At 36.6% G+C, this 19,880-nt stretch overlaps 1 protein-coding gene and 1 long non-coding RNA gene across 2 annotated transcripts; both read left to right on the forward strand.

Moving 5' to 3' along the window:
• The first annotated feature begins 3,086 nt into the window (after positions 1 to 3,086).
• Positions 3,087 to 4,306, forward strand: LOC130466723 (uncharacterized). The gene is made up of 4 exons (XM_056835339.1): positions 3,087 to 3,420; positions 3,550 to 3,595; positions 3,668 to 3,729; positions 4,235 to 4,306. The coding sequence occupies exons 1-4, from the start codon at positions 3,151 to 3,153 to the stop codon at positions 4,304 to 4,306; spliced, it is 450 nt and encodes a 149-aa protein (XP_056691317.1). The 5' UTR covers positions 3,087 to 3,150.
• Positions 4,307 to 4,644: 338 nt separating this feature from the next.
• On the forward strand, positions 4,645 to 7,885 carry LOC130466742 (uncharacterized). The gene is made up of 3 exons (XR_008926890.1): positions 4,645 to 4,708; positions 5,517 to 5,572; positions 7,399 to 7,885. It is a non-coding gene; the product is annotated as an uncharacterized lncRNA (long non-coding RNA).
• Positions 7,886 to 19,880: the final 11,995 nt, after the last annotated feature.

The following is a 19,880-nucleotide window of genomic DNA, read 5'->3' on the forward strand; positions in this document are numbered from 1 at the left end:
CGCAACGCAAACATCCTACGCATCGCACGCCCATGGGCCACACGCACACAGCCATCGCTGGCCATGTGCGCGCAGCCCATGCGCTCGTCGCATAGCTGCTGCATCTCCCATCGCAAGCCATCGCACAAGCGGTGCTCGCTGCGCGCGCGCCAGCGCTCGACGCACGCGAGCTATCGCTCGCTGTGCGCGCTCGCCAGCGCTTGCTGCGCGCGTTCCAGCGCTTGATGCACACGAGCCATCGCTCGCTGTGCGCGAGCAATTGCGCGCTGCGCGCGATCAGCGCTGGGCGCAGCGCTCGTGGCACGCGAGCTTGCGCTCGCTGCGCGCGAGGCTGCGCGCGCTTGCGCGAGGCAGTGCGCGTTGTGGCGCAGCTCGCTTGCTGCCCACACGCGACTGCCATGCCTTGCCTTCGCCCATGCCCATTCATCCATAGCTCGTGGCACACGACAAAAGGCAGGGCTGCTACCTTGTGCTCGTGCACCATGCCCTTGCTCATTGCATTCGTGCCGCACGGGCGACGAGCTCCCTTGCTTGTCGTCGCATGCCCACACTATACAACACCCCTTAAGGGTAACACGAAGCGTCCATTGCTTTGTGCGTGCAAGTTATATGAACGAATCGCATAAAAATTTAAAATTTTTATTTAAAATTAATGACAAATTAATAAATAATATTAATTTCATAATTTTAGGGCGAAAAATCGAAAATTTATTATTCAATTGATTTCCGATTATCATGGATTCAAGCCTAGGTCATAAAATTTAAAATTTATCATAAATTTACAATTTTTATGGTGGTTTTTAATCATAGGTTTCTAATTAAATTATAATTAATTATGAAAATCAAATTAATTCTAAATTATTCTAATTTTCAACAAATTAATCATAATTACAAATTAGATTGCATAATTAACAAGGCTAGGCATTCAAACTTGTTAAACATATACAGTAGGTCAATAAAAAATTCAAGATTTATCAACAAGAATCGCAAATATTTAATTTAACATCTTAAATTTACGAAATTTTGCATTCGAAAAACTAAAACCTTCGAAAAGTCATAGTTAGGCTTCGAATTTGAGAATTCTGGGTTCGGCAGAAAAATAGTAGTTTTGTCAAAATTTTAGAATGCCTTTTACATGCGGAATTGACACAAAAATCACTCGATTTGGATGAGTAACGAAGAAACTGCCGAAAAACTGCGTACGTATAATTAAATAAAGGAAAAATTGATATTGACAGTTCCAACTATGGCCGTTTAACTTTTAAAGGTCCCAACTTTTGATTATTCTAGAGTAGTCTCAACTTTAAGGTGTGTTTTCCAAGAATGGTCCTTTGGTTTATTAAACTATTAATTAAGTTGATTTAAGCATATCATACTGTTCCATTTACTTCATTTAATTAAAAAATATGATTATTGCACGAGAGATATGAGTGTTAATTAAGTTATTTAGCACTTAATTTTAACTAAGGGACCATTTTTGGAAAACACTCTCTATAGTTGGGACCACCCTGACATAATCAAAAGTTGGGACCTTTTAAAGTAAATCGGCCATAGTTGGGACAGATAATATCAATTTTTCTTTAAATAAACGCAATTTGCAATTAATTAACAATTACGAAAATTAATCACCCCTTTTAATTCTTGCAAATTTGTAATATTTAACCATGTTCATGCAATTTAGGTTATGAAAATAATAAGAGGCTCGTGATACCACTGTTAGGTTATGATACATATGACAATTCATAAATCATGCGGAAACAACCATTAAGCCAGGAATACATATTATTTACACATAATCATATAGCATAATTTAGATGCATACTCTTTGTTGCGTGCCTTCCCTAGCTGCGCCCGAACCGAACAAGAACAAGTCTTTTAGGACTCCAAGTGTCGTCCCTCCGTAGATAGTCCACAGCACGTCCGGATCCGCCTTAAGATTGACCAACTAGAATCGCCCTTAAGGTACTATTATTTTCGGCTAAAATGGGCAAGAGTTATGGCTGATTTTTTTGCTTAAAAATCCTAGTTTTGAATACTTGAAAACTTATGTATAAATAATGACCCCTAGGCCCTTATTTATAGAGGTATGGAAAAGGAATTATAATCCTACTAGGATGTGGATTTGTTAATTAGAACTTTATTAGGACTCTAAATAACAAAGCAATTCTAATAAGATTAGGATTTTAATCTTCGCACGAATCCCAATAGAATTAGGATTTCCGGCATACGCATCGCACAAGCCGTGCACCCGCGCAGGCCTTGCGGCCCACGACAAGCGCACAGCCCATGTGCGGTGCTGCGTGCGCGTGTGCGCCCTTGGCTGGGCCTGGCCTTGCGCTGGGCCTGGTCGAGGCGTGCGTTGCGTGCGGCTCGCTGGGCGATGGCCTGGCTTCGTGCTGGGCCTTCGTCTAGCGGGCCTCGTCCGATGCTAATTCGTACGATACGCTTCCGATTAAATTCCCGATTCCGGAATTCATTTCCGATACGAACAACATTTAATATTTCCGATTCCGGAATTAATTTCCGTTTCGAACAAATATTTAATATTTCCGTTTCCGGAATTATTTTCCGATTCCGATAATATTTCCGATTCTGACAATATTTCCGTTTCCGGCAATATTTCCGATTCCGGCAATATTTCCATTTCCGATAATATTTTCCGATACGTACCATGTTTCCGTTTCCGGCAACATCTACGACTTGGATAATATTTATATTTCCGATACGATCCATATTTCCGTTTCCGGCAATATCATCGTTTCCGGAGTATTCATTTCTTGCCTGTGACGATCTCAGCTCCCACTGAAACCAAGATCCGTCGATTCCGAATATCCATAGATGGAGTATTTAATGCCATTAAATACTTCACTACTACAAAAATAGGCAAAGAGATCTTCAATAAAAGACCCTTTAGTCGAGATGACGGGTCTCTTTAATATAAGAGATCTAATTTTAAAGTTAACAGGTCTCTAATGAAACTAAGGTCCCATCATTTTTCCGCTGAAAATAGAATGAGAGAATCCAGAGATCCGTTATTTGATTTAACGGGTCTCTTTTATGTCAAAGGGCCCACCATTCATTTTCGAAAAATAAAGAGAAATAAACTAAAGACCCGTTAAAAACAACAGGTCGCTTCCATTAAATGGGCCCATGTACATACAAATGCGGAAAAGGGAAAGACCCTTATTTGTGTTACCGGGTCTCTTTCCCAACTATTTTTCATTAAAAAAAACCTCTCTCTTCTCTCCATCTCTCTTCCTCTCCCAATTTCCCCACCGCCCCTCTCAATCAGAGAAACAAGAGAGTGAACTCGTCGATGTAGGCTCTTCAGTACTGGATAAACTCAAAGATCTGTACCTGAAGAAGTTATGGCATCAACCTTCTCGAGCTACAAAAGTTCATTGCTCTCATAAGTTCCAGGTTGGTAATTTTTTAGATTCAATCATTGATTTTTGTTATTCTTTTTGTTTATTTCGTGTGAACGTTTTGTTGATTTTTCCGCATTTGTGTTGCTTTTTTCTTATATGTTCTGTATTTCGCGGAATTTAGGGTTTGTTTTACCACCTCCGCCGCCGCCCAACACCGCCCTACCCAGGTAATCCACCTCCTTTGTCGCCGCCATACCGATTTGTCCACTCTCGTTAATAATACTCAATCGACAATTAAGGTTGTAGAAGACTAATTCAGAGTCTACTCTCACCGCCTCTCACCGCCTCCAAGGAAGCTCAGGTATCCCGATCTCATCTCTTTAATATAATGTTTTAATTTTTTTTACATTTTTTTGTAGAAATGTTAATTAGGGTTCGAATTTGGTTTTGTTTGTTTTGATTTGACATGATCTATGTGTTTAGATTGCTTAAATTGATGCTCTTAGGACAATTTTCACTATTTGTGAAATCCTTTGGATCTTTTTGGATCAAACTGGTAACTTTTGGCATATTTTACTGGAATTCGGTAAATTTCAGAATAATCAAGGTACTAAAGGTGTTCCTTTGTTTGTTACGATTTTCTCATTTTGAAGAAATTTGGAATGTAGACATTGAATTAGGATATTATGCTTTGGATATTTGTAGATGTTAATAGACTAAGGCATTGAAGGCTTCAGTTTTTGTAATTTTCTCAATTAGGTTTAAATGGACTTTTAGAAATCTTGAGTTATTTGGTTTTCTATGACAGTAGAACCCAGATATGCGCTAGTACTTCCTTATTGATGACATTAACATTCTTGACGTAGGATGTACTCAAGGGTAAATGCTGGATTGAAATTTTGAATTTTGGTTGTATTTTTGGGGTTGAGTTAGCCTGAAACTGTGATCTACAGTTAGGTAAAGGTGAATGTATGATGAAAGTAAGCTCTTGAGTCTTGAGGATATTTAGGTTAATGTGATAATCAAGCTGGAACTCAAAATGTTTGGAAGAGTTTCACTTGGTCTTCAGCTTGTAGATGTGTTTTATAGTCATTCTCAGGCGTCGGAGAGCTAATTCTTTAACATATTTTAGCCCCTGTCCTTTTCTTCAGTCAGATTATCTCTTCATCGATAACAATGCTTTCTTGATTTTGGTGACGGGTTCAATCAGACATTGCACTCCTGTGCAAGTAGAGGTGCAGGTACACGACTAAAGAAACTTAGGGAAGCCATTAGTATATGAGGATGAGGAGTAATGATCTGTATTTATGGCTAGTCTACTTTCTAGAAGACGTCTGATGGTAAGAAGTATCCAGTATCTGTATTTTTAACATAGATCTGAAAGCCATTTGGTGTACCCCCCAAAACCAAGATAACAGATTTTTCAATTTGCTTACATTTGTGCTGAATTCTGCTGTGAGCTCTAGACTGGTTTTATTTGTTGGGTTGATATAACTTCTGCAGCCTGATATATTTGTAGCGTGACTAGCGTCTTTCTGTTGTTATAAATGGATGTGTATTTAGGAAATCTCGTAGAAAACTCGACTTATTATGGATAGTAATATTGTTCAAGTTTGTGTTTGAATACCTGGTTGAATGTATGTTCCTCCTATAGGATTACAAGTTTTGTCGTAACATCATAACTTTTGTCACTCTTGTTTTTGGATAATCTATTACTAAAAGCAGATGAAATGTTAGTTTAGCTATGGTTTATTGTCCACTTGATCTTTAATGGAATAAACAACAGAAAAAGGTGCAATTTTGCTAATTTGCTTCAATCAGACGCGGTTCTTGGTCATTCGGATAATTATTGCTGGTTTATATTGCTGATTGCTTGGTTTCAAACTCCAGACCTCCATTTATATGTTGACTAATCTTGTTGTTGGTTAACTGCCCGGAAGTTATTGTGAATATAATTATAGAAGGTGGGGAAGTTTTGTATCTATTTTCTGTATTTTTTTTAGCAATAGGTGCCAATGGTATTTCACTTATTTTGTTGATGTCCACCACTTATAGAGAATATAATAGAGCTGATCCATCTTGCACATTTAATTTGAAGATTTGCCTATGAACTTTCTAATAATTTCTTTTTATTTGGTATTCTTACAGTAATGAAGAACCCATTAAATATGTCCAAGTATCAAGAAAATTTCAAGTGAAGCTAGGTACTAACCTTTGGCTCTGATATTCTTTTTAGTTCTTGTGTACATTCCAACATTTGTCAAGCTTAATTTATATATTGCATTCAAATATCTAGTTGAATATCATACATTGATTTACACAAATCTTGTATCTTTAGGTAGAGCATATTTCATAGGATGGTTATATAGAATAATGTTGTTAATGTTGCATATTGTCAGCATGAGTTTTATGATTTTTTATCGAACTCCCCAAAGTTGTGCGGTTGTTTCACTTTATTTTCTTTATAGTGGAGCTCCAAATACTGGTATTTTTATTGCACATATTGTTCTAGTTTTTCTAGGAGAACTCTGCATACTGTTTTGCAGTTCTCGGGATGAGCATTTCCCTGAAGTTCTCTTCTCCCCCTGTACTTGCGCCAATAAGTCTATTGGCCACTGAAAGTAAACTTGATTGTTTGGATATCTATTAGAGAATCATATGTTAAAGGTGCTCATTTTCTCTTTTAGATTCATTTATATGACAGGAGTTATGTGATCATTACTCTGAAGTTTGCTTGTATTCGAAGAAAAATTCAAGCTTGATTTTATGGCTCCCCATTTGTTCATTTTTCTGAAATAAAAAGTAGTTTGTTTGAATGAACTCTTATAGTATCTAGCTTGTAACATGCTCAAATCAGAAATCAGTATAACTACTAATCCCTTCTTGTTTCTAGAAGCTCATTTTGCGACATATGATTTTGTGCGTCTCCAGTCTAATGGATTCTAATATTGCATGAATACCTGAATATGACCCCAGAGAAAACTATCGACTAAAAAATGAGTATAATATAGGAATACCTGACAGAATATCAGGTCAAATTAAGTCCATTTTTATTAGACCTTAGTTGTACTATACTAGTATTATATCAGTCCTACAGTTACAGCTGAAAAACTAGCCAAATCCTGTTTAGCATTTCAATTTTCTCTTGTAGTACTTCCGTGCACTTTCAGATAGTGCTTCTTATAAAATTTTCTTTGATTCCTAAGTTCAACCACGCTGAATCTTTTCTATACTGGAGACCATCATTTGATTCCCGGTTAAATCATCATCTAATCAAAGTCTTAATTGTAAACAACATAAAATTTCTAGTAAACATTGTTGGTGGACTTCCTGATTCTCTTTCATTTGCGCGCATTCCTGTGTGATTTTTTGTTTCTTTGAACTCTTCTAATTTGGCGAGTTGACAAACTGTTTGACTTCTTGGGTGTGGGTTTGTAGAAGTTTTACCAATATTCGGATGTGCTCCTACTTAGTCCTAGTACTATAGAAGCTTGATTCTTGTGCTGAAAGTGGGATTAATTTGTGTAGAAGATTAAGAATTTCCAATGTTTCAAAATATATTGACTCATTCTACATAATTTGGATTAGACAGTGACAAATCTACCTAGTTTCTACCCCACCAACGAGTCAAATACCATGACTTTGACTTGCCTAAGCATCGCAAATTTTCATTTTGCAACCACAATCCACAACCAGCGCTTATGGTCTTTGTAGCTTTACTTTGCTTCAGAATACTAGTATGTGTGTATGGCAACTGTGTCAGTCGTGTGTGGCTCGGTTTTTCTTAATCATCATTATGACCTTCATTTGTTGATATTAGTGGCTTAGTATACGGACAGAGTGAGTATTTTTTAGGAAAATAATAATCCACAGTCAATGAGTCATATCGCTTTCTGCATGTTTCTTGATTCTCTAGCTATTTTCATCCTCCAAAGTCCAAACATGCCTTTATTGCATTTTATACAAGAAAAACAATTTATGTCTTTTCTCTTATTACCTCTTATGACATTGTCTGCTGCTTTTAACTCAGGTGCATAGAGATGGATATAGAAGCTCTTCTTTAAATACAACCCAACTGCAAAACCTAATAGTGCCGGATGACCCTGATAACTTCCTTGACTGCTGCAAATGGTCCGATGTCTACTGCAATAACTCCACAGGTCGAATTCACAGGCTTGATTTTGATGAATTTATGTCTGGTTGTGAAGACAGTGATAGGTTTTTGATGCAGCGGTTCCATTTATGCCCTTCACTGCTTGTCCTGGAGGACTTGCTCTACCTACTTACCTAGACCTCAGTGAGATATCCGTCGATCACTCCTCAGCTTGGCGTATCCCTGTCTTCCTAGGGTCCTTCTCCCACTTAAGGTACCTGTATAACGAGCCAGTTAATAATTCATTAGTGAGGTATTATTCATATGCTTGTTATTAATTAAGGAATATTAGATTTGGCTTAAAGAAACTTTTACTGCTTATGTAAAATAAGAGTAGTGAATCATGTCGTAGTTTAAATGTCATCTACTAATCACTTGGGCACTTAACGACCAAGACAATAATAAATCTTTTTGGTATGTTCAGTGAAAAGGATAGGTGTAAGAGGGAGGGAGAGGTGTTAAGAAATGAGAGTAGAGAGGTAAGAGAAAGAACAACTGTGTGGCAATAAAACATGGTCCTTTTCATCATTCATGTTGTCGTAAATCGGTAAATGAGTTGATTTTCTTAAATTTTCCTTTGTTTAACTACTAAATATGCTACTTATTACAGTTTTCTGAAGAAACTTCGTCGGGAAATGTGGATGAGGTTAGAGACATGTAGGTCGCGTATTTGCTCAAGCAAGAAGCGGATGAAGAAAACCAAGTTGATGGTATGAAAATAACTCCATGAGTTTCGGTTCCAAATGTTGGTAAATTGACATGAATGATTATATTTTGAATTGATTTTTGTTTTACGTTTTTGGAAATTGCGATGTAAAGCTTTAACGTTTATGCAAATTACAATTTATGTAAAGTTTGTGTTTTGAGCAGTACTTGTGGGAAATATATTTTTTTGGTAATGTATGGATTATGGAATTGTTCTCGAATTATTACAAATTATGTATTATAGCAGGTGTAATATGTATGTTAATTCTGAATTGGCGCAGTTGACCTGAATTCTGCTATTATCGATTTTTTTTTTAAATAAAAAGGTTGCAAAGAGACCCGTCAGGTGTAATAAAGGCTTTCTAGTTATAATAATAAAAAATTCAAAGAGACCTCATATCTAAGATACTAGCTCTTAGTTTGTTAAAAAAAAAAAAAAAAATAACAAAGAGACCCCCTATCTATATATGAGGTCTTAACTACTTTAATAATAAAAAAAAAATATTCAAAGAGACCTCCTATCCTACTTATGGGGTCTGAACAATTTAAAAAACAAATCTCCCATCTCTAATAAGGGGTCTCTTTCCCTTCTAAATTATTTTCACCAGCTTTTACATAAGAGACCTTCTTTCTTACGTGGGAGGGGGTCTCTTTATCAAAGAGACTTGTGAGATAGAGACCCCCTTGAAAGGAGATCTCTTAAGCCATTTTGGAAGGGTCTCTTTGCCCTTTTTTGTAGTAGTGCTTGATCCGTTTACGTACTATTTGTGTGACCCTACGGGTTCAGTCAAGAGTAAGCTGTGGATTAATATCATTAATTCCACTTGAACTGAAGCGGCCTCTAGCTAGGCATTCAGCTCACTTGATCTCACTGAATTATTAACTTGTTAATTAATACTGAACCGCATTTATTAGACTTAACGTAGAATGCATACTTGGACCAAGGGCATTATTTCCTTCAGAATATATCGTCAAATTGAAGGGACTCATCATTTAATAAACCACAAATTAAATGGAAAAATAAATTCTTTTCATTTATTGCGAATGATTAACCAATAATGTTATACAAAGAATTAAACTCTAAAACTTTTAAAACATCAAACAAGGACATCAAAGCCATTCTCCAATATGCTTGATTCCCATAGCTACAGTGTGCGAGTTGTGCTTCGCCTGCGGCAGAGGTTTAGTCAATGGATCTGAGATGTTGTCATCAGTTCCAATCTTGCTTATCTCGACTTCTTTTCTTTCAACGAACTCTCGCAGAAGGTGAAATCTACGAAGTACATGCTTGACTCTTTGGTGTTGTCTAGGCTCCTTTGCCTGTGCAATTGCTCCGTTATTATCACAATATAGAGCTATTGGTCCTTTAATGGAGGGGACTAGACCAAGTTCACCTATGAACTTCCTTAGCCATATAGCTTCCTTTGCTGCTTCATGTGCAGCAATGTACTCCGCTTCAGTTGTAGAATCCGCAATCGTGCTTTGCTTAGCACTTTTCCAGCTTACTGCACCTCCGTTGAGGCAGAAGACAAACCCAGACTGAGATCTGAAATCATCTTTGTCGGTTAGGAAACTTGCGTCCGTATAGCCTTTAACAATTAATTCATCATCTCCACCATAGACCAGGAAATCATCTTTGTGCCTTTTCAGGTGAAGGAAATAATGCCCTTGGTCCAAGTATGCATATAATATTAAGTCTAATAAATGCGGTTTAGTATTAATTAACAAGTTAATAATTCAGTGAGATCAAGTGAGCTGAATGCCTAGCTAGAGGCCGCTTCAGTTCAAGTGGAATTAATGATATTAATCCACAGCTTACTCTTGACTGAACCCGTAGGGTCACACAAATAATACATAAACGGATCAAGTATTTAATGGCATTAAATACTCTATCTATGGATATTCGGAATCGACGGATCTTGGTTTCAGTGGGAGCTGAGATCGTCACAAGCAAGAAATGAATACTCCGGAAACGATGATATTGCCGGAAACGGAAATATGGATCGTATCGGAAATATAAATATTATCCAAGTCGTAGATGTTGCCGGAAGCGGAAACATGGTACGTATCGGAAAATATTAACGGAAATGGAATATTGCCGGAATCGGAAATATTGCCGGAAACGGAAATATTGTCAGAATCGGAAATATTATCGGAATCGGAAAATAATTCCGGAAACGGAAATATTAAATATTTGTTCGAAACGGAAATTAATTCCGGAATCGGAAATATTAAATATTGTTCGTATCGGAAATGAATTCCGGAACCGGGAATTTAATCGGAAGCGTATCGTACGAATAAGCATCGGACGAGGCCTGCCGGACGAAGGCCCAGCACGAAGCCGGGCCATCGCCCAGCAAGCCAAACGCGCGCCACACGCCAAGCCAAGGCAGCGCCCAGGCCCACCGCAAGGCAGACCCAACGCGCGCCAAGGCCATGGCTGCGTTGCGGGCCTCGTGGCGTGGCTGAGCGCGCGCGCGCATAGGCGCCCCTCGTGGGCTGCCGTGCGTGTGTGTGTGTTTGTGTTCATGCACGATTCCTAAAGCTATTAGGATCTGGTATATGATTAAATTTCTAATCCTAAAAGGATAAATTAATTAATTAGAGTTCTTATAGGATTCTAGTTTAATTAATTCGTATCCTAGTAGGATTCCAATTCCCTTTCCATACCTCTATAAATAAGAGCCTAGGGTCATAATTTATAGACACAATTGAAGTATTCAAAGGGTAAGTTTTTGAAAGAAAATTCAGCCATATTCTTGCCCTAACCTAGCCGAAAAGCCTAAGCACCTTAAGGGCGATTCTAGTTGGTCTAACTTGATGCGGATCCGGACGTACCGTGGATTATCTACGGAGGGACGACATTTGGAGTCCTAAAGACTTGTTCTTGTTCGGTTCGGGCGCAGCTAGGGAGGGCACGCTACAAAGTGTATGCTCCTAAATTATGCTAAATGATTATGTGTAAATAATATGTTTCCTGGCATTAAGGTTTTTCCGCATGATTTATGTTTTGTCATATGTATCATAACCTAACAGTGGTATCACGAGCCTCTTATTATTTTCATAATCTAAATTGCAATGACATGGTTAAATTATACAAATTTGCAAGGAATTAAAAGGGGTGATTAATTTTCGTAATTGTTAATTAATTGCAAATTGCGTTTATTTAATTATATGTATGCAGTTTTTGGCAGAATGTTCGTTACTCAACCAAATCGAGTAATTTTTGTGTCAATTCCGCATGTAAAAGGCATTCTAAAATTTTGACAAAAATATTGTTTTTCGCCGAAACCCAGAATTCCCAATTTCGAAGCCTAACTATGACTTTTCGGAGGTTTTAGTTTTTCGAACGCAAAAGTTTGTAAATTTAAGATGTTAAATTAAATATTTGCGATTCTTGTTGATAAATCTTGAATTTTTGATTGACCTACTGTATATGTTTAACAAGTTTGAATGCCTAGCCTTGTTAATTATGCAATCTAATTTGTAATTATGATTAATTTTTTGAAATTCGAATAATTTAGAATTGATTTGATTTTCATGATTAATTAATAATTTAATTAGATACCTATGATTAAAAACCTCCATAAAAATTGTTAATTTGTGTTAAATTTTAAATTTTTATGACCTAGATTTGAATCCATGTTAATCGGAAATTATTTAATTAATAAATTTTCGATTTTTCGCCCTAAAACTATGAAATTAATATGATTTATTAATTTGTCATTAATTTTGAAAATAAAAGTTTTAATTTTTATGCAATTTGCTCATAAAACTTGCACGCACAAAGCAATGGACGCTACGTGTTACCCTTAAGGGGTGTTGTATAGTGCGGGCATGCGACGACGAGCAAGGGAGCTCGTCGCCCATGCGGTACGAATGCAGCGAGCAAGGCAATGGTGCGCGAGCACAAGGCAGTAGCTCTGCCTTGTGTCGTGTGCTATGTGCGATTGGCGAATGGGCGAGGGCGAGGAGCAAGGCAGCGAGCAGTCGCGTGCAACGCGCACTGCCTCGCGCAGCGATCGAAGCCTCGCGCGCAGCGAGCGCTGGCTCGCGTGCGACGAGCGCTACGTCTGCATCGAAACCTCGCGCGCAGCGAGCGCTGGCTCGCGTGCGACGAGCGCTACGCCTGCACGAGCGCTGGCGCGCGCAGCGAGCAGTGGCTAGCATGCTTCGATTGTTGCCTTGCGATGGTGAACAGCAGCAGATGCGACGCAGCACAGAGGCTGCGCGCACGTGGCCAGCGATGGCTGCGTGCGTGTGGCCTATGGCTATGCGTTGCGTGGTGATGTGCGTACCTTGTGTTACGATTAAATCGTTTTAAAATTTTAATTTGAAATTTTCAGTTCATGTAATTTTAATTAATTTTAAAATTAATAATTTAAATTGTTTTCTTGAATTTTAATTTTGAATATTATAATTATAATAAATTTTATTTATTCTAATTATTTTACTAAAATTAAAAATCTTGAATTAATTTAAATTCGACTGAAAATAAATTAAATAAGCAGATTCAATTATAAATTTATATGAGCTTTAAATTTTAATTAAATTTGTATGTTTCCGGTTAGACTAAAAATACATTTTTATGTTTAAAATTAGTAAAGCATATGAATTTATTGGTTTTAGTGGGAGAATTTTTTTGGTCATAAACTCTTGATTAGGTCTACAAATCCCACAACTTGATTAAAATTAATAAGGACTGAATAATTGGTAGATTATTGGTGCCCTTGATTAATTGCTGCAAATATTTATGTGATGCATTACGTGTTTTACTAACCAGCTATGTGGGCCATTCATGATAATGAATGGGTGAATGGTATATATTGTATATGTAATGTTTTGCAGGTTATGAAGTGACTAGTATGGCCCAAATATGATAGAAAATATGGTCTGCGTACCATTAATTTGAATGTAATTGGTCTAAAGTACCAAAATTGTTTTTCAATTCAAATATGGTCTGCGTACCATCAAATAGTTGTAATTAGTTTAATTATAGCTTATCCTATTTGAAGAAAATGGCGCCTCCCATGGAGATTTTCAAGACGAACTTTGAAGTTGAAGCTTCAAGATGAAGTCGGGCCATACTAGATCACATTTATCTTATGCATGCTTTAAGTTATTTATTGCTTTAAATATGTCTTAAATATGCATGAGATCAAAGCTTGATTATGTTGCATGATTAAGGATTTTAGTTCACTTAAAATCTAACCAACATAGTAAGAGCCTTAAATTCCAAACTTAAAAATTGAGTTAAAAGGTGCCATGCCAAAATAACACTTACTTGGATATCCTTTACATCGATCTTAGTAATAGTTTTCCGCCATAGCGAGGTGTTACTTATCGATACTAAAGGGGTAAGGTACACAAATAATTGTGAGTACATGTTAGTTTTGGTGAAACTCAACGATATAAGTAAGGAGTCCTTTTATGTCGTGGCAAAATCGATAGGTTTACCTAATAAGTTCTTAGACGTACCTATCAACCAAGAGTAGTTTCTAGACTATTAGCAAAAGGTTTTTGCTTACCTAAAATGTTTTAGAATTGAGTCAAAATACATAATGTGCTTAATTCTTCAATGGGTTTAGGGTCTTGGAATCATTTTATTCACACCTGCCGGAACAATAAATTCGAATAAAATGCAAATAACTTGTTTGAATTGCATGATTGCTTTAATTTTCAAGTTATTATTCATGATAAATGTTTAGACTTTGCATGCTTCAATGTATGTTTTAATTATTGGTTATAATTAAATATCTTGCACTGCAGTAAATCCTTTTAGAAAGGTAACAGTAAATTTCCTCGATTGGTAGTGAATCCAAGAACGATTCACGGAAATGAGAGAAAATGAGCATTTTAAAATGTACGTTTCTTATAGCGACTTTTATGGTTGTTTTCGAGTATCAAAATCGAATGGCAAACCAATTGGTGCTTGTGAATTCAAAATACACTGTAGTTTTGAGATCATAAAGCATTGAGCTTAAACGCCCAGCTTTACCAATGGTTAACAACCTAACATCTTTGTCCTTTTAATTCTCGAATGAGTCTAATCCCTAGACATTCGAATAGATCGATGCTTAGAGAACTTTAGAAGCTTCTGGTAAGATCATCTAGTTGAAACAAAATATTCAACATAAATTAAAATGGTAATTAAGAACCTTGTTGGAGTGACATTGGACATATCTAACAAAGTATAAAAGTCAACACTAAAGAATTCAATTCTTAAGACTATAAGAAAGGGTACAAGAAATAGGAAAACAAAGGAACAAATGAAAGGAATTTACAATTCCGTTTCTACCTAAAAGTTAATGTTTAAAGAGAAGTGACCTAGCAATCAACTTCCTTGGTATCATATACCGCTTGAGGTTCTTACTTCGGTAATAACTCAAACAATGGAAGCTAGTGTACACTAATGGCAATGCTACATTAGTTGTAGGGTCATCTAGTTTGTTTTAAAGTCCTTTCAAAGGCTGGAACTTAATGGCTATTTTGTTCCACAATCAGCATACCTAAATTTCTGCTTTCAAACACAGAAAGACTCACATTCAGAAGAACAAAAACAATGTTTGTTTGTTTATTTGAATGAAATGGTCATTTACGGGTTGAGTCAATATGCTTGATTAAAACAAACAAATCTTTAACAATAAAACTTTACTAGGTTCAAATCAATCTCTTGATTTGAGTTCCACTAACCTTTAGCATTGTTGCTTAGACCATATCAACAAGTTAACATTCAAAAGCTCTATTTTGATGGACTTTTGAAAGTTGATTGATTTCTAGATCAATTTAAGACAACTAGGCTTACTTGTTGAAAGTAACAAAAGATATGAACTATTGTTAGAACGCCTAGACAATAGAGTTCAAAGCTAAAGAAAGGTTTTATGACTTTATTATTTCACACAGATTTGAGTGAATATAGGTTTATTTACTCAATGTGATATAAGTTTGAATCTGTTTGGCTAGTTCAAAGATTCAGAAGTATAAATCCCACTTGGTAAAAAATCATAAAGATCTAGGATAGATCATGTTAATGATTGCTTGAGACCAAAAATGATCATCAATGATTGTGTGTTGTAATTTCACAATCTAGCTCCATGAGATATGGCATATCTAAGTGGAATGATCAAAGTCAATTAGTACTTGATTCGATCAATGATGAATCATAAAGACTTTTCCTATAATTTCTAAAATAAAATGCTCAACTACCACCAAACTAAACTAAATTCGTCAAAGCTATTGAAAAGTAATTTCAGAATATCTTTTCATAATATATCTACAGAGTTCCTAAACTCAGTGGGAGCTTAGTGTTTGTTATTCGAAAAACTAAGGCCCATGTCTAGATATATGTTTCATTGTGATTTATTCAAATGAGACACAAGGGTATTGTTTCTACCACGAATTTTTTGAGAACATAATGTTTGTTTGCTCGAAATGATGTCCTTTTGGAGATTCGTTTCCAAAATGACAAGTGGGAGAAAATAGACCTCGAAAGTATTCGAGGCGAACAACAAACATAAACGGACATTCCGGAGGCTTTTCGAAGTTCTTTAGAAAAACCGAACACGTATTCTTTAAGGACTTTAGAAGTGGCTTTTAAAGAATAGACATCTCTTAGAAGACTTTACAAGTGCTTCAAGGAGAACAGAATATTCAAAGGACTTTCAAGTGGCTGTTGATATTCTATTGTTTGATGTTCTATACCCAAGTAGGCATAGAGTTGAAGTCACTGAAACTATGAGATTCTTCTATTAGATAGTGAAGAAACATAGAGTTCGGGTCTATGAAACTATGAGATTCTTCTATTAGATAGTGAAGAAACCTACAACTTGCAGTCAAACTATTATCATGTAGATTAATGAGTTTGTGACCTGTAAGAAAGCTATGACGAAACCCAGATTCCCTAAAATGGTTAGAGGCCATATAAAGACTCAAATGTTTTAAATGGTTAGAGGCCATAAAACATACTCAATGTTTTGATGACAAAATTGAAATTTTGTTGATTTGCAAGAATAGTTTCACACCTATTGGTTTCAAGTTTGTTTTAAGGATAAAAACCATCAAACATGAAATTGTGTTCACACACAAAGCTAGATTAGTTGCTAAAGGTTACAAGCAAACTCACGGTGTGGATTGTGTTGAAACCTCATGCGAAATCATAATGCTTAAGTCTATAATTCAAGCAATGATTGATTGGATGACAAAACGTATTCCTCAATCAAATGTTGGAAGAAAACTATGTACATGGCATGTCATAGGATTTGTGGATCCAAATAATGCTTGAAATGAATGCTAGCTTATGAAATCTAAGTACAGATTTAAGCAAGCAATTGGGAATTGGAATTGTATTTTAGTGAAGCTAATAAGTATTTTAGTTTCATAAAATGTACATGATTTTTTTAGATATATAAGAAGTTTAGTGGGAGTACGTAAAACTTAATTGGTCCTATGTGTATCGCACACATATCTCTCTATTGTGAAATAACATTCAAATTCTAATGACTTAGATTTGAAATTATGGACCATGGCGAAACTTAGTACATATTGGGTATTAAGATCTATTTACATAGATCTTATAATATTGTTTTGGATTAAGTAATGGCATTTACTAAATCAAACACGAAAGACTCCATTGGAGACATTCGACCCATATGAATAAATCTAAGTAAAGAATGTTTGAACTATGTATAAGCATTTACTAAGTTAAACATCAAAGGATCTAAATGAGATTCTTCACCTATATTATATGTCAAAGAATTTAGCTGGATTCAGTATCTACTGAAATTGAATGAGCTAAAGTTACATGGATAGAATTCAATTGGGAATTATTCTGCAAATGAATTTATCATGTATGATATAATATAAGGATCGCCAAAATGTATCATATGGCTTTAGGCATGACGAACACATACCAATCTCTATTGATCTAAGTGAAGATCAACTAGATTGAGATCAAGAATACTTATGGTACTTGAAAAGGTACATAGGAATAGTTATTGATTCAAGGAAATAAATATATGCTAAATATTGATGCTACACGCATAAACACTGGCAAAGGATCAAGCAAGACCCTTTGGAGTTAACCGTTGATAAGGACGAGCTATAAAGCATCGTGTTTTGAAATGGCAACATGGATTGGAGACCATGAGTTGTTGCGTGGGAAATTAAAATATTAATTTCTATGTTCTAAGATACAGCTGGAAAGTATTCCACATATCTGTGAACTGCTTGGATAAGTAAATCCAAACAAAGCATCACTAGCAACCTAAACAGTTGAAGTAAAAATACTTATTGCCTAAGAAGCAATAAAACAGAATTGTTTATATTAATGAGTTCTTCATTGAACTTGGGAAGATCACATGTTTGTTGACTTAATGGTTCTTCATTGCAAAATGCGTAGAACCACTATTGTAGCAAGAAATACTAGATCACAAAATAAACATACTCAAAAGATCTTATCATATATCTTGAAGAACATTCGATGAAAAGGATATTAAGATTGGCAAAGCATGATAACTAAACCTATGCAACAAGTGAGAAGCAACACTCACATTGTAGCACTGGAAATCAATCATAGCTTTGAATTCCATGAACTGTTTTAGAAGATGGGTTTGAGGCCCATGGTTGTAAAACATTGGGGTTGAACATTTATCATATATGAAATAAATTTTCATATTCCATTTAATCTTGGTTTAGTATTAAATGATGAGTCCCTTCAATTTGATGAAATATTCAAGATAGACTTTCAGGACCAGTCCTGTGACTAAGAAATGTCTATCAAGTGAACTTGAATGTCAAAAGTTGAAAATGGTCCCTGGTCGGAGTTTTCTATAAAATTGGACGCGTAGAAAACGTTAGACGACTAGAATGCAAGATAACTAGTAGTTCTGTTTCTTGAACTATGTGGACATGGCAATGTCATAATCATTTGCATAGATACTTACTTTGGGAAGACTAGTATCGGACAGACCTATGAAAATTTACTGTAAGAGATGAAAATATGTCATAAGTAAATTTCATTAAAATTATTAGACACTAAATCCTCAATACCTGAGTGATTTGAGATTACTTGTTTGAGAACTGGTTACTTTGACGTTGACCAACCGTCGCACCGTAAAAGGAGGCTATAAAGGCAATGCTCAGGTAATTACCTATCAAACGAAGTCTAATCTCAAGATCGCAAGATTGGGATTGTCGTCCCATAAATCGGGATGAGATGCTTAAAAGTTGTACAAGGCCACTCGGAGAGCTAGAAACGGTGAAATGCATGGCCGTGCTCGGATGAATCATAGGCTATGATTATCTGTTTATTTGATCAGTTGAACTCTGAAACCGAGAAACACCTCTGGACATAATAAGGATGACAACTCTTACCTTATGTTCAAGAGCAAGCATCGAGCGACAAAGGAATTAGGTAATGCACACTTGTCCCTAAGGACAAGTGGGAGACTGAAGGAAATAATGCCCTTGGTCCAAGTATTCATATAATATTAAGTCTAATAAATGCGGTTCAGTATTAATTAACAAGTTAATAATTCAATGAGATCAAGTGAGCTGAATGCCTAGCTAGAGGCCGCTTCAGTTCAAGCGGAATTAATGATATTAATCCACAGCTTACTCTTGACTGAACCCGTAGGGTCACACAAATAGTACATAAACGGATCAAGTATTTAATGGCATTAAATACTCTATCTATGGATATTCGGAATCGACGGATCTTGGTTTCAGTGGGAGCTGAGATCGTCACAAGCAAGAAATGAATACTCCGGAAACGATGATATTGTCGGAAACGGAAATATGGATCGTATCGGAAATATAAATATTATCCAAGTCGTAGATGTTGCCGGAAGCGGAAACATGGTACGTATCGGAAAATATTAACGGAAATGGAAATATTGCCGGAATCGGAAATATTGCCGGAAACGGAAATATTGTCAGAATCGGAAATATTATCGGAATCGGAAAATAATTCCGGAAACGGAAATATTAAATATTTGTTCGAAACGGAAATTAATTCCGGAATCGGAAATATTTAATATTGTTCGTATCGGAAATGAATTCCGGAACCGGGAATTTAATCGGAAGCGTATCGTACGAATAAGCATCGGATGAGGCATGCCGGACGAAGGCCCAGCACGAAGCCGGGCCATCACCCAGCAAGCCAAACGCGCGCCACACGCCAAGCCAAGGCAGCGCTCAGGCCCACCGCAAGGCAGGCCCAGCGCGCGCCAAGGCCATGGCTGCGTTGCGGGCCTCGTGGCGTGGGCTGAGCGCGCGCGCGCATAGGCGCCCCTCGTGGGCTGCCGTGCGTGCGTGTGTTTGTGTTCATGCATGATTCCTAAAGCTATTAGGATTTGGTATATGATTAAATTCCTAATCCTAAAAGGATAAATTAATTAATTAGAGTTCTTATAGGATTCTAGTTTAATTAATTAGTATCCTAGTAGGATTCCAATTCCCTTTCCATACCTCTATAAATAAGAGCCTAGGGTCATAATTTATAGACACAATTGAAGTATTCAAAGGGTAAGTTTTTGAAAGAAAATTCAGCCATATTCTTGCACTAACCTAGCCGAAAATCCTAAGCACCTTAAGGTCGATTCTAGTTGGTCTAACTTGAGGCGGATCCGGACGTACTGTGGACTATCTACGGAGGG

Source organism: Spinacia oleracea, chromosome 2, assembly GCF_020520425.1.
Source record: "Spinacia oleracea cultivar Varoflay chromosome 2, BTI_SOV_V1, whole genome shotgun sequence".
Taxonomy (NCBI): Eukaryota; Viridiplantae; Streptophyta; class Magnoliopsida; order Caryophyllales; family Amaranthaceae; genus Spinacia; species Spinacia oleracea.

What these genes read in the sequence shown, in the direction of transcription:
- LOC130466723 (XM_056835339.1), top strand. Translation starts at nt 3,151, where the DNA reads ATGTACATACAAATGCGGAAAAGGGAAAGACCCTTATTTGTGTTACCG. An exon ending in ATTGCTCTCATAAGTTCCAG is followed by an intron (nt 3,421 to 3,549) that starts GTTGGTAATTTT and finishes CGCGGAATTTAG; the next exon opens with GGTTTGTTTTACCACCTCCG. An exon ending in CCGCCTCCAAGGAAGCTCAG is followed by an intron (nt 3,730 to 4,234) that starts GTATCCCGATCT and finishes TTCTTGACGTAG; the next exon opens with GATGTACTCAAGGGTAAATG.